The sequence below is a fragment of the Onthophagus taurus genome, chromosome 3 (genome assembly GCF_036711975.1).
Source record: "Onthophagus taurus isolate NC chromosome 3, IU_Otau_3.0, whole genome shotgun sequence".
NCBI classification, from domain to species: domain Eukaryota; kingdom Metazoa; phylum Arthropoda; class Insecta; order Coleoptera; family Scarabaeidae; genus Onthophagus; species Onthophagus taurus.
The window spans coordinates 1,690,908-1,704,448 of NC_091968.1; the positions used below are offsets into that span (position 1 = coordinate 1,690,908).

Consider the following 13,541-nt stretch of genomic DNA (forward strand, 5'->3'; position numbering starts at 1 on the left):
ACGTTTAATGTACGTGTGTGTGTGTATGTGTGCGGCGCGTTCTCTGTTGCGGTGTTGCCACGCGCAAAATCCTACTACTACAATGTTTACGTCATTTCTACACTTCTTCCATCCTTTTCAATTATAGATATTAACTCCAAAAATTCTAGTTAAAACACAACTTTATCAATAAGATATCAAATAAATTGTGTACTTTTTATATTTCGTTTTATTTGAATTGATCGTCATTTTATTTACTCGGTAAAACCAATTTAATGCATTGATAGCGTTTTTAAATCAAATTATTCCCAGAATTTAAAATTAAAAAAAATTGGTGTGATCATTAAGGTTATGTTTGTCAAATTAAATGTCATTTTTGACGTTTTAAATAAATTTTAATTATTTAATTATTTTTATTTTAATTATTAGAATTAATCAATTTAATGATATTAAGATTAGTATTTTAATTTCCTTGCTCAATTTAATTATTTATATTAATTTATAACTAAATTAAATTAAAAACGTCAATTATGACAAATAATTAAAAATGGCGGTAAATTCAAAATTTTCGTATGCAGTGAATTTCGTTTCACTTAAAATACAATATACAAAAATATATTTCCATACAAACCAGGACGTACCTCCTAAACCCGAAACATTTTAGTTCTAGGTGTAGTGTTAGTTCTAACTTTAATTGTTATACACCGCTAGACCAAGAACTAGAATCATTTTAAGTTTAGCAGTCGTAAGAGACGTACGGCTAAACCGAAATATTTCTGGTTCTAGATCTAATGTTAGTTTTAGTGACAGTGCTAGTGTAAAACTAGAACTAACACTATACCTAGAATTAGAATCATTACGGTTTACCCGTCTTTAGAGACGTGCGGCTAAACCCAAATAATTCTACTTCTAGGTCCAGTGTTCGTTCAACTTGTATTTTAGTAAAAATAGACAACAATTTAGCGCTGAATAACAATTAAAACTAGAACTAACGCTAGACCTAGAACTAGAAACCTTCGGGTTTAACCGTGCGTCTCTTAAGACAGAAACTCAGAGTTATCATAAGGACGAAAACTATTCCTTTACAAAACTACCCAATGCCTGCGCTATTCAGCTATGCTACTACTACAATGCTACTACAATTTACACTTCTTCCATTCTTTTCAATTATAGATATTACCTCCAAAAATTCTAGTTAAAACACAACTTTATCAATAAGATATCTAATAAATTGTGTACTTTTTATATTTCGTTTTATTTGAATTGATCGTCATTTTATTTACTCGGTAAAACCAATTTAATGCAATGATAGCGTTTTTAAATCAAATTATTCCCAGAATTTAAAATTAATAACATGTGTCATCATTAAGGTTATGTTTGTCAAATTAAATGTCATTTTTGACGTTTTAAATAAATTGATAATAAAATAAAATTAAATTTATAAATTAGTTTAGAACTATTTGAATTAATCAATTTAATGATAGTAAAATTAGTGTTTTAATTTCCTTGCTCAATTTAATTGTTTATATTAATTTATAACTAAATTAAATTAAAAACGTCAATTATGACAAATAATTAAAAATGGCGGTAAATTCAAAATTTTCGTATACAGTGAATTTCGTTTCACTTAAAATACAATATACAAAAATATGTTTCCATAGAAACCAGGACGTACCTACTAAACCCGAAACATTTTAGTTGTAGGTCTAGTGTTAGTTCTAACTTTAATTTATACACCGCTAGACCAAAAACTAGAATCATTCAGGTTTAGCAGTCTTAACCCTACGATGCATAAACCGGGCCTCTCAGGCCTCATAATTTTCTTAAAATAATTTCAATCGGCTTGAACATTTAGATATGCTCTAAACACGTCTTTATTGAATACACACTTGATTCAAAAACATTCAAGTGTATTTAGCAATCGAAAAAAAAATCGTTTCCATTAGCACTCCGTATTTGCATAAACCGGGCCTCCGAAGCCCGTGTACTACTAGTTACTATAGAACAAGTTTCAACTTGTTTATTACAGGTTGAGGGTTATTATAATTTGCCAAACACTGCTGCGCGGAATTGTGCGTGTCTGTGCAAGTTAAAACGTGTATTACTGTTGAATGTATAAAAGTAGGTGCAGCTGTTTTTCATTCAATTGGATTGAGTGAACTTGTGAGATACATATGATAATGGCGTCAAAAAGGAATGTGAAAAGCGCGAGATTTGGCGACCCCGATTATGAAGAAATATTGGTGCAGTGGGCAGCTGAATGTGACGATCTGCCTTCTGAAGAAAGTGATGTGTCAGAAGCAGAAAATGATGACACAGAAGATAGAAATTTCGAATTGGTTCCTGACGAGTGTTCTGATCATGGTGACGATAATTCAGAGGATGATGTTGATAATATTGGTAAGCCTTCAACGAGCGGTTACATTGCTCCAAGTGGTCTGGTATGGAGTTTGAAACCTTCAGCAAAAAATAAAATTCAACCACACAACATTATTCGACGTTCGCCAGGACTAGCAAGGAAACATATGGCTGCAATACCAAAAGAAGCGTTTCAGTTATTTGTAACTCCAGTTATTATACAAGAAATTGTGAACTGTACTAATTTAGAGAGCAAACGTGTTTATGGAGCAAAAGGAAAACCGTGGAAAGATGTAACTGTTGATGAATTTCTGCATTCTGTGGTTTACTTATTCATGCGGGAGTTGACAGAAGCTGGGATGTTCCTGCGAGAGAATTATTTTGTGATGAATTTGCCAATCCTGTATACCGAGCCACAATGTCCAGATTTGACGACAAGAGAACCCCCTAATGCGCGTTTGGGAACCAATAAGTTAGCAATGGTATCCTACATTTGGGATTTATTCATTCAGCAATGCAAAACCTGCGTCATACCAGATACTAATGTAACTATTGATGAACAACTCGTTGGGTTTAGAGGTAGATTCACATTCGTTCAATATATGCCAAGTAAACCGGCAAAATATGGACTTAAAATATTTTGGATGTGTGAATCTACGTCTGGTTATACTTTGGATGGTTTAGTTTATGTTGGTCGCCAGCCCGGAGAACCTCCACGTAAAAACCTGGAGCTTGAAGTAGTACAAACTCTTGTGCGTGGCATTCATAATTCTGGTCGCAATCTCACCATAGACAATTTCTTCACTAGTATTCCGCTAGCAACTTATCTGTTGGATAAAAATATTACTGTTGTGGGTACACTACGTCAGAATAAGCGTGACATTCCGAGAGAAATGAAAGCCTCAAAAGATCGTGTAGTTCAAAATAACGTATCCATGGTAAGTAAAAAGAATCTATCAATGACGACACTAAGAAGAAGCCTGAAATCATCTCTCATTATAATAAAACAAAGGGCAGTGTTGACATCATGGATCAAATGATGTCGACATACACGTGCAAGAGGCAAAGTAAACGATGGCCCAATACATTTTTCTTCAACATCATTGATGTTGATGTTGCAGCACTACCCAAACTACAACATAGGAGTGACTCACAAACGCAGAATGTTTTTGAAAGATTTAGTGAAGGAACTAGTGATACCACATATGCAGAGAAGATCTACTAACCCTAACCTACGGCGTACTGTCCGGGAGTGTATGAGCAGATTTATTGATATATGTGGTCCGCCAGCCGCTCACACAAGTGCAACAATTAAGAGAAAAAGATGCTCAGTATGTCCCGCTGTTAAATTATTGAATGCCAATTTGATGTTAATTAATGTCATTTTGATTTTGATAATGCCAATTTGATTATGACAGTTGCCAAATTGGTTTTGTTTAATGCCATTTTGAATTTGATTTACATATGTCAATTTGAACGTGAAAAGGTATATGATCATTCAGGTTTAGCCGTCTTTAGAGACGTTTTTAAGATAATAAGTTTTGAACTTAATTAGAATTTTGACGTTAAAATTTTAACATCATCTTTAAAAATTTGTGAAAAATCGATTTCTTAAGATATCGTAATGAAATTGTGGTGAGTTATAGAAGAAACTATGTAGTTTGTCATGAACAAACATATAAAAATCTCTATCCGTTTTTGAGATAATAAAATTTTAAGTTAACTAGAATTTTGACGTTAACATTTTAACATCATTTTTAAAAATTTTTGAAAAATCGACTTCTTAAGATATCTTGATAAAATTGTGGTGACTTGTAGAGGAATCTATGTAGTTTTTCATGAATAAATCCGCATATAAAAATCTCTATTCGTTTTTGAGATAATAAGTATTGAACTTAACTAGAATTTTAACGTTAAAATTTTAACATCATTTTTAAAAATTTGTGAAAAATCGACTTCTTAAGATATCTTAATAAAATTGTGGGAATTTATTGAGGAAACCATGTAGTTTTTCATGAACAAACTCGCATATAAAAATCTCTATTCGATTTTGAGATAATAAGTTTTGAACTTAACTAGAATTTTGATGTTAAAATTTTAACATCATTTTCAAAAATTTGTGAAAAATCGATTTCTTAAGATATCTTGATGAAATTGTGGGGATTTAGAGATTAAACTATGTAGTTTTTAGAGACTAGAACCCAAATGATTCTAGTTCTAGGTACAGTGTTAGTTCTACATAGTAACAGTGCTAGTGAAAAACTAAAACTAACACTATACCTAGAACTAGCATCATTCGAGTTTAGCCGTTTTTAAAGACGTGCGGCTCTTAGTTCTAATGACAGTACAACTGCAAGTGAAAAACTAGAACTAACACTATACCTAGAACTAGAATCATTCGGGTTTAGCCGTCTTTAGAGACGTGCGGGTTAACCCAAATGATTCTAGTTCATATTTTAGCACTTAATAACAATTAAAACTAGAACTAACACTAGACCTAGAACTAGAATCATTCGGGTTTAGCCGTCTTGAAATACGTGCGGCTAAATCCGAATGTTTATAATTCTAGGTCTAGTGTTAGTTTTAATTGTTATTCAATTTTAAATTATGATATATTTTTATTGACTGAAAAGTAGAACAAACACTGAACCTAGAACAAGAAACATTCAACTCAGAGTTATCATAATGACGTCACTTTTTCCGAGTAAAATTTTTCCTTTACAAAACTACCTCATGCCTATACTATTAAGCTACGTTGCATTTTATCTGAGACAGTGCAAGTGCACAGTAAATTCGTATATTTCGAGTTATATTATTCTCAAAAAATCATTTTTTTTGACAATTAAAACCTTTTTTTTTAAATTTCTTAATTCACCTTAATTTATCGTCATAAATGTAATTTCTAAATGAATTTTTGTTTTGGTACGAGTTGATTGTGACGTAATATTACGCGATTGACGTCACGAATACTACGTGCGCGTCGTTTTACGTCGTGCGTCATGATTCCCAAGAATCGACTTTCAGTTCCTAGAATTCTCCGCGGCCCGAAATCCATACTCGACATTAATCGCACGAGTTGGGTTTTTGGAGGGGGCCGGCATAGTTATTTTTGGGAATCATATTCAAACTAGTTAACGTGAAATCGTTTTTAGTCAAAATTGACTCATTGAATGAATTTGGATTATTTTAAATAGTAATAATTAATTAAAAAACTGGTATTAAACGAAAACGTTTATTTAAAATGACATCAATTGTTCTAATTTTAAAATACATCAATTACTTTTTCCATTAATTTTTCTTAATTTAGCCCTAGATATATTATCAAAAAATAAAAGCCCTGCTGCTTTTTCTACACTTTCTGGAGGCACCTACAAAGTTAAAATTAATTTAATAAACCTTTTTTGGTTTTTATTCATAATTTATTAATTTTAACCTGAAAATTTGATAATGGGGTGTTATCATCAATTACAGTATTAGGCATAACATAAGCTTCCATTTCCAAACCACCATCTGCAGCTTCCCCTACAAGGATTTTAAAAAAATGTGTTGGAACAGCGACGTTATTCGCCCCAATTACTTCATATCTAATATATTTTTTCCCATCCACATCTTTCCTACAACAACAATCTTATTTTTAACTCCACAAATGATATTCTTTTTCTAACTTTGGTAAATATAAAGGTCCAGTACAACAATATACATTTTGATAAACTTTAGTTAACTTTCTAACATATTTCTCCAATCGATTCCATGAATCCCTATTAAATCCAACACCAACTTGCGGGGCCATATTTGATAAAAAGAACGTTTGTTCGATGTGTTTTTGATGATTTTTATGATTTCCAGCAGCAGCTAAATGTCCTCGATCATACCCAGAACCTTTATAATCCGTGTTTTCCGACCGAAAATATTTATGAATACTTTCATCAGACATAAAGTTACATAAAGCTCTATCAACAGCTTTATTTGGTTTAACAGTTTCACTCGTTAAATGTTCAAACACCCAATGTGCTACTTTCGTCTTTCTGTCATAACTTAAAACATAATCATCAAACGATCGGATATTATCGTAACCAGGAAAACCAAACTTCATTATTTGCGAAACTCTACTTCCTGTATTTGTTGGTGCAGTAGAAAAACTTGTAGCTGCTGATACCGTACCATACAGTGGTAACCCCGGTAGTTTTTTTATGGTTTGAGGTAAACCATTTAGTTTATCTATATATTTTTCATAATAAGAACCTAAAAGGAAGCTACCAAAACTTACACTCGTTATTAAAACCGTTTTATTAATTATTTTTGGCATTGTTTTGTAATAAGTGAGGTTATGTTTCTAAATGTCAAAAATTAAATTTATAATTAAAATTAATTTAATTACATTTATAAGTGAATATAAAAGCAGAAAATAACAATATTGCACTATTATTAATTTTATTAAATTAATATTTGAGTTTTATGTATAAATATAAATAAATTGACACAATAATGTGAGGTTATGTTTCTAAATGTCAAAAATTAAGTTTATAAATATATTACAAAAATTAATTTAATTATATAATATAAGTGAATATAAAAATAGAAAATAATAATATTGTACTATTATAATTTTTATTAAATTAATATTTGAGTTTTATTAATAAATAAATTGACACATCAATGTGAGGTTATGTTTACATTTTGAGGTTATCCTATTATTTGATTTTATAAATGGAAAGTAATTGTGTTATTGATAGAGAATTATTAAAACAGCAAAGAAAAGAGCGAAAAAAATTAAAGAAACAAGCGATTAGAGAAGAAAAATTAACCCAAAAAACCATAAATAATGAAAATCATGATGATTTACACAAAAAAGGTTGCCCCTTGTTTTCGATTTTAGTTTTAATTTTTAATTTTGCTCTTAATAATTAGGTGTTGGTTGTAACAGACATGTTAAATCAAATATTGCAATTCAAGCAACATTGGAATCATTGCAAAAAGCAAATAAGTCACTAAAAAAGGTGGAAAATAAAAAGAATGAAGTTATTAAGAAGACTTATTCAGGCAATCCGTTAGATTCATCTCAACCTGAAAGATTTAGAGGGAAATATAAAATGGAGACAGAAAATCATAAAATAAAACATAATAAATTAAAGACTGAAATTTTGAAATGCGAAGATTTGAAAGATACTTCCAAAATTTATCATTGTAATAGTATTAATATAATTACTGATGAATTAAATAACGCTGTTGAAATTTACATAAAAAAATTAGTACATTTACAAGATAAAGCTTACTTTAAAAGTTCAGATAAAATTAAATTTAAAAAAAGATATATTTGTGGTTTTCACGAATTAAAAAAGAAACTTATCGTTGGTAAAATAAAATTCTTTATTTTTGCAATAAATATTAGAACTTACGGTAATCATTTCATCGTTAATCGAATTTAAAATATTACCATATTTTATTTTAGCTCCAATTTACAGTTTAATATGTGATATTTCATCATTCGCGAAAGAAAATTCGATACAATTCGTTTTTGCATTAAAACGATCAAAACTGGGTTCATTATGTCATATTAATCGACCTGTTAGTTGTTTGGGAGTTTTAAATCACGATGGAGCTGAGGTTAGTGTTTTATAGATGGTATGTAAAATTTGATATTGATATGAATGTTTCAGGAAGAATTTAAAAATGTTATTGAAAATATATGTCAAAGTTCCAGTGAAGATGTGGAGGAAAAGAAAGAGGATGAGGAGGTTTTAGAGAAATGTAAAAAGTTGTCAATTAATAATTAGATTTTTTGTATTAAATGTTGTTGGAATAATAAATGTATTTTATTTAAAAAAATATTTGTTATTATTAATTTATATTATAATATTAACTCATTAAAGTGTCTATTACATTATACTAGCAACTGGTGCAATCAAGTGATGGTGCCATGTAGCTTGAAACATATAACACACCTGGTACAATATTCATTTCTTTGTGAATACTGTGTGGAACGTGTGGAAAAGGTCGTTATGAATAGTGAAAAAGTTTATGCTGCAATTATTATCCTAAAAAAAAAACGAAAAAGGAGTGAACTAAACTTCTGAGAGTTGGAAATCAATGCCGAAAATGATTTATATGAATGGATAAACATCATTTTTATCAATTATTAAGAAAAGTTACCCAACTTTAAGGTTTTTAGCTAGTGGAAATAGTTTGGAAGACTTAAAGATCTTGACGGCTATTGCTCGACAAACAATTAGAAAAATTGTTATTGATTGGTGCTAATAATGATAAATAAAAAGTGTATAAAGGCGAGTAAAAGTGAGAAGTATAAAGAATAATTGAGTTCGGTCCTGTGTGTGTGTGGGTAGTGAGACGCCACCAGGACGAGTTGAGACAAGTAAAAGGGGACTGGGCAACATCTGGGCAGTATGATTATGAGAGTAGTGAAGGGCGTATCAAAAACAGTTCGACGGGTCGGACGCGTAGACTTTAAAAGGGATAACGAGTTTGAGTTAGAATGTGTTATATTACTTATACATATTATTATTTATAGTTTAATAAAAGAGTAAAACAGACGAGTGTGATTAAATCGGAGAAAGGGATTGAATAGAGACAAATTAATATTCCTTACAGAAGTAATAAAGCAAAACAAAAAAACTGTTATTTTAAACTTTTCTAGCTTCCAAATAACAGTGATCATTGGAAAGCAGAAGCTGATGCTTTTGACCGAAAACTGGGGGCTGTTAATGCAAACTATCAATTTTTAATGGTTCATGTGGGTACGAATGGTAGAACATCAGATGCTGGTCTTTTTTAATGATTTGACATTTTTGAGAAGTTAAAGAATGATGACTTATACAGAATGAGTTATTAGTATTTTATACAAAAGTTGTTTGACTCATCACTTTCTATTACGTAAAATTATTTTCACTTATTCAGGATGTTCCATTTAAGCGTAACGGAGTAAAAACGGTTTAAAACCGATGTAAAACCGACATTTTTTCCAATTTTGCTTTGAAACTACGTCAGACAATAGTCAAAGCCAGTAGGTAGATGATAATATTCAAAGATATTAGATACACTATACAAACAAGTAGCTCAACAAGTAGGTATTAATTTAATTAATATTTAGAAGATGTTCAAAATGCCGCCCATTTTCTCTTCTACAAGCATTAATGAGCTGTATAAAAGGTATCTCTTAACATGTACATCTTATTTTCTCTAAAGTCGTAAATTATATGACAGAACAATTGCATATTTTATTACTTACATTTTTTTAAATCTCATCAAGTACCAATTCGCATTAAAATCTGATATACGGCAGCTAAATTATTTTATATTATAAAATATTAATCAAATAATAAAAGGAAGAACAAAAAAAACCGATAAAAATAGACAGAATATAATATTAAGTACAATAATGCATATTTCCTTACACATTATTCTTGAAATTCTACCAAATATCAGGAAAACTATTAAAGTTAGATACAGGTGCCTATTATGTATGGAATATAGTACTATACAGGTGATTCACATAAGAACAACTTTATTCTTTCATATTCGTGCAAAACATTATAGCAACTATACTCTGTTTTTAAAGCAGGAGGAGTATTTTAAATTTGTCACCAGATTGACCTTGCACGTGATTGGTTGAATGCGAGGAAGGTTCACACACAGGCAATTTTGAATTTTGATTTTGAATTTGAAGGTTAGGTTATTGACAATTCGACCAAGGTCTATAGAACATAAGGTTACCTAATTCCCTATGCCTCTGTAGTATCGACTATTACCCCGCAGATTGACGTCACTGGTTCGATACAGTCAGAGTAAAAGATAGTTTATACGTGCCTATACTGTGGTACAGTCTATATAAAATATTTAAACCTCGCATCGTGTTGTGTTGTTCATAGAACCAGCTACGTCACTGACCCACCTTGCCCCTCAGAGGAGGAGAATCGGCATTGGGTAACCTTATGTTCTATAGACCTTGCAATTCGACAGTTTCGTGTCATTACTGTATATTTTGTGTTCTTAAACCCTTTTTTATTATATTTTGAAATAAATACACTCATAACTTCAATGTTAATTTGTATGTATAGTGTTGACGATAACAAACGAAAACAAATACAATAATAAGTAAATAAATAAATAATAATTATTAATTTAAATATACCGCCAAAATATCTAGTGATATTTTCTGGTGATTTTTCCCAGTGTAAATCTGACTTTCGCGTTTACACCTCCTGGTTTAAAAACAGAGTATAGTTCTAGTGCAAGTGTTAGTTCTAGTTTTAATTGTTATTCAGCGCTAAGTTGTATATTTTTAAGTTTCGGGTTTAGCCCTGTGTCTTCAGACGCTGAATGTTAGGTAAGGTTAGTTTTGTTTACAAACATTAATTATACCATGAAGTATTCTTTGGCAATTAGTAATGGCAATTATAGCGTGAAGTTTTCTTTTGTAATGTCAATTATAGCGTGAAGGAATGTTCGGTAAGGTTAGTTTTGTTTACAAACATTAATTATACCATGAAGTATTTTTTGGCAATTTGTAATGGCAATTATAGCGTGAAGTTTTCTTTTGTAATGTCAATTATAGCGTGAAGGAATGTGAGGTAAGGTTAGTTTTGTTTACAAACATTAATTATACCATGAAGTTTTCTTTGGCAATTAGTAATGACAATTATAGCGTGAAGTTTTCTTTTGTAATGTCAATTATAGCGTGAAGGAATGTTAGGTAAGGTTAGTTTTGTTTACAAACATTAATTATACCTTGAAGTTTTCTTTGGCAATTATACTGTTTTTAAACCAGGAGGAGTATTTTAAATTTGTCACCAATTTACCGCCAAAATATCTAGTGATATTTTCTGGTGATTTTTCCTAGTGTAAATCTGACTTTCGCGTTTACTCCTCCTGGTTTAAAAACAGAGTATAGGTAGTATTTACTGTCCGGACCCGCCTACTATAATCAAAATTTTGAACATTACCGCTTACTATTTTGGAATTGAAAATAAACGCTTATTTTTTGCAAATACATCACACATGCGATACATCAAAAATACGATTTTTTCAGTAACATCATAATAAAGTATAGTTTGTATTTAAAAAAATACAACTTTGTGTTGTATCTCAAAAATCATCAAGTATGTTTACAATTTTTCAACGGCAGTATATTCTATTTAAAAGTGTCTTAAGAACGTATCAACCCCATTTCTCTAATTACAAAAATAAACGAAATATGAGCATTTTTTGAAATCACGAAAATTTGACTTTTTGGCTATAACTTGAAAACAAAAGAAGATAGGTTTGGTGTTTGCGGGATTGGATTGGTCTCGAAAAAAGAGACCGGGGCATGGCACCTATTTTTTTCGTATCTCTTATAGTTTCTGAGGTAGCCTATAATAACACCCAAATTTGCCCACCTGTACAATGGACATTGTACATTGTAAGTTATTATCAGCTACAAAACATTTAGTGTAAAAGAACAAAAAATAAAGACTAAAAATAAAAGATACATCTAAATAAAAGAAAAATCGAATTAAACTTAATTGTTTGATCGTGTTTTTCTTTTAAAACTAATTTAATGCAACTATTAATTTACACCATTATTAAAAAAGAACCACTGACTAAAGCATAGCAGTGATCACTGCTCGAGAAGTAGCAAATCAAGAGGGACATAGCGTAATTTATACTATTAACCTAGCTACTATGCGTCAAAAATTGTAATACATTTTCCGAAGGTACTAAAACGTTAAAAAATAACGACAATATATTTTTTTTTTTTCAAAAATTATAAGAGATCGTGAAAATTTTTTCGAGTAAAAGTTATGTGAAATTATGCTGTCTACCCAGCTGAAGAAAAAAAAATTATAGATTTAAAAAAATAGCGAAATTAGTACTCACATCCGGTATAACCGGAAGTACAAAGAAAATGATTTCATGTCGTAATAATCCGTTTTAACAGCCTAATTATGCATTCCAAATGGTTTTCTTACATCACTAATAATAAAAAAAATATGGGGGTGAGCCATTTCTGAGGGACACCCGATATATTTTGATCGATATATTTTATTCTGTTGTTATCTTTGAGGCACGGTGTCTTGGCTTTATCCCGTTTCCGTGCTCAACTGTATACATTAAATAAATAAATGAGTCGCATTAAAATCTGGTATATGACAGCAACATTATTTTACATCATAAAATATTAATCAAATAATAAAAGGAAGAACAAAAAAAAAACTGATAAAAATAGACAGAATATAATAGTAACTACAATAATGCATATTGCGTGTAATGCAAGCTAGATATAATGACATACTTATCATTAATTAAAGGTAACTTCATGGGCAATTCAACCAGCACACGATATACAGGGTATTACATTTAAAAAACTTATGAAAAAAGCCATTTGAAAAACATCAAAAGTAACTAAGCTTTATGAACATTCTGTATAGCGTATCTAATATCTTTGGATACTATCATTTACCTACTGGCTTTGACTATTACCTGCCATAGTTTCAAGGCAAAATTAGAAAAAAATGTCGTTTTTACATCGTTTTTAAAAAGATCCTGTAATGGACACATTTTGGAAAAACAATTGAATATCTCAGGAACTATGAACGCTATGACTTAATAACATATACGGTTGTATGAACAAATGTAATTTTATTCATAATATGATAAAATATACAGGTGTCCCATTTAAAAAAAATCTACATACTCTCCGTTACGCCTAAATGGAACAACCTGTATAAGTGAAAATAATTTTACGTAATAGAAAGTGATGAGTCAAACAACTTTTGTATAACACATTTTTTTCTTTCTCAAACGGTTTAGCAACTATCATCCGCCGGGATACTAATAACTCACCCTGTATATTTCTGACCCAGACCCATTGTCTGGTTTTAGTCTAAAGATGCCATATGTATTTGTAGGTGATGACGCCTTCCCTTTAATGAAAAATTTAATGCAGCCATATAGGTATACAAGTATGAAAAAAGAGCCAGCAAACATATGTTTCTATTCTAATTATTTATTCATTAACAAAGTTGGTAAGAAATTGTACAACTGAAGACTGCGTTGGTTGTATTGTCTCGGTTGCTAATACTTCCTGGTTAGTAATAACTGGAAAGTTGTTTTGAACTGTAGGTCTAAAAACGTTTGTGCCTGCTTAGGGTGTATGATTGAGAAGGGGGTGTATATTCATCGAAATATGGGGTTGATTTCCACGATAA

General features: G+C 30.5%; 3 protein-coding genes across 3 annotated transcripts; 2 read left to right on the forward strand and 1 right to left on the reverse strand.

The window, feature by feature from the left end:
* The first annotated feature begins 2,159 nt into the window (after positions 1-2,159).
* Positions 2,160-3,562, forward strand: LOC111419591 (piggyBac transposable element-derived protein 4-like). The gene is made up of 2 exons (XM_023052420.2): positions 2,160-3,275; positions 3,350-3,562. The coding sequence occupies exons 1-2, from the start codon at positions 2,160-2,162 to the stop codon at positions 3,560-3,562; spliced, it is 1,329 nt and encodes a 442-aa protein (XP_022908188.2).
* A 1,993-nt stretch (positions 3,563-5,555) lies between these two features.
* Positions 5,556-6,818, reverse strand: LOC111419582 (Endonuclease G). Its single transcript, XM_023052409.2, has 3 exons — positions 6,003-6,818; positions 5,771-5,951; positions 5,556-5,705 (listed from the first exon to the last, which is right to left on the reverse strand). The coding sequence occupies exons 1-3, from the start codon at positions 6,641-6,643 to the stop codon at positions 5,610-5,612; spliced, it is 918 nt and encodes a 305-aa protein (XP_022908177.2). The 5' UTR covers positions 6,644-6,818; the 3' UTR covers positions 5,556-5,609.
* A 109-nt stretch (positions 6,819-6,927) lies between these two features.
* Positions 6,928-8,169, forward strand: LOC111419584 (selenocysteine insertion sequence-binding protein 2-like). Its single transcript, XM_023052412.2, has 4 exons — positions 6,928-7,189; positions 7,246-7,734; positions 7,787-7,941; positions 7,995-8,169. The coding sequence occupies exons 1-4, from the start codon at positions 7,045-7,047 to the stop codon at positions 8,109-8,111; spliced, it is 906 nt and encodes a 301-aa protein (XP_022908180.2). The 5' UTR covers positions 6,928-7,044; the 3' UTR covers positions 8,112-8,169.
* The last annotated feature ends 5,372 nt before the right edge of the window (positions 8,170-13,541 follow it).

What these genes read in the sequence shown, in the direction of transcription:
- LOC111419591 (XM_023052420.2), top strand. Translation starts at nt 2,160, where the DNA reads ATGGCGTCAAAAAGGAATGTGAAAAGCGCGAGATTTGGCGACCCCGAT. An exon ending in TTCAAAATAACGTATCCATG is followed by an intron (nt 3,276 to 3,349) that starts GTAAGTAAAAAG and finishes AATAAAACAAAG; the next exon opens with GGCAGTGTTGACATCATGGA.
- LOC111419582 (XM_023052409.2), bottom strand. Translation starts at nt 6,643, where the DNA reads ATGCCAAAAATAATTAATAAAACGGTTTTAATAACGAGTGTAAGTTTT. An exon ending in GGACCTTTATATTTACCAAA is followed by an intron (nt 5,952 to 6,002) that starts GTTAGAAAAAGA and finishes TTGTTGTTGTAG; the next exon opens with GAAAGATGTGGATGGGAAAA. An exon ending in CCCCATTATCAAATTTTCAG is followed by an intron (nt 5,706 to 5,770) that starts GTTAAAATTAAT and finishes TTAACTTTGTAG; the next exon opens with GTGCCTCCAGAAAGTGTAGA.
- LOC111419584 (XM_023052412.2), top strand. Translation starts at nt 7,045, where the DNA reads ATGGAAAGTAATTGTGTTATTGATAGAGAATTATTAAAACAGCAAAGA. An exon ending in TGATGATTTACACAAAAAAG is followed by an intron (nt 7,190 to 7,245) that starts GTTGCCCCTTGT and finishes CTTAATAATTAG; the next exon opens with GTGTTGGTTGTAACAGACAT. An exon ending in AATAAATATTAGAACTTACG is followed by an intron (nt 7,735 to 7,786) that starts GTAATCATTTCA and finishes ATTTTATTTTAG; the next exon opens with CTCCAATTTACAGTTTAATA.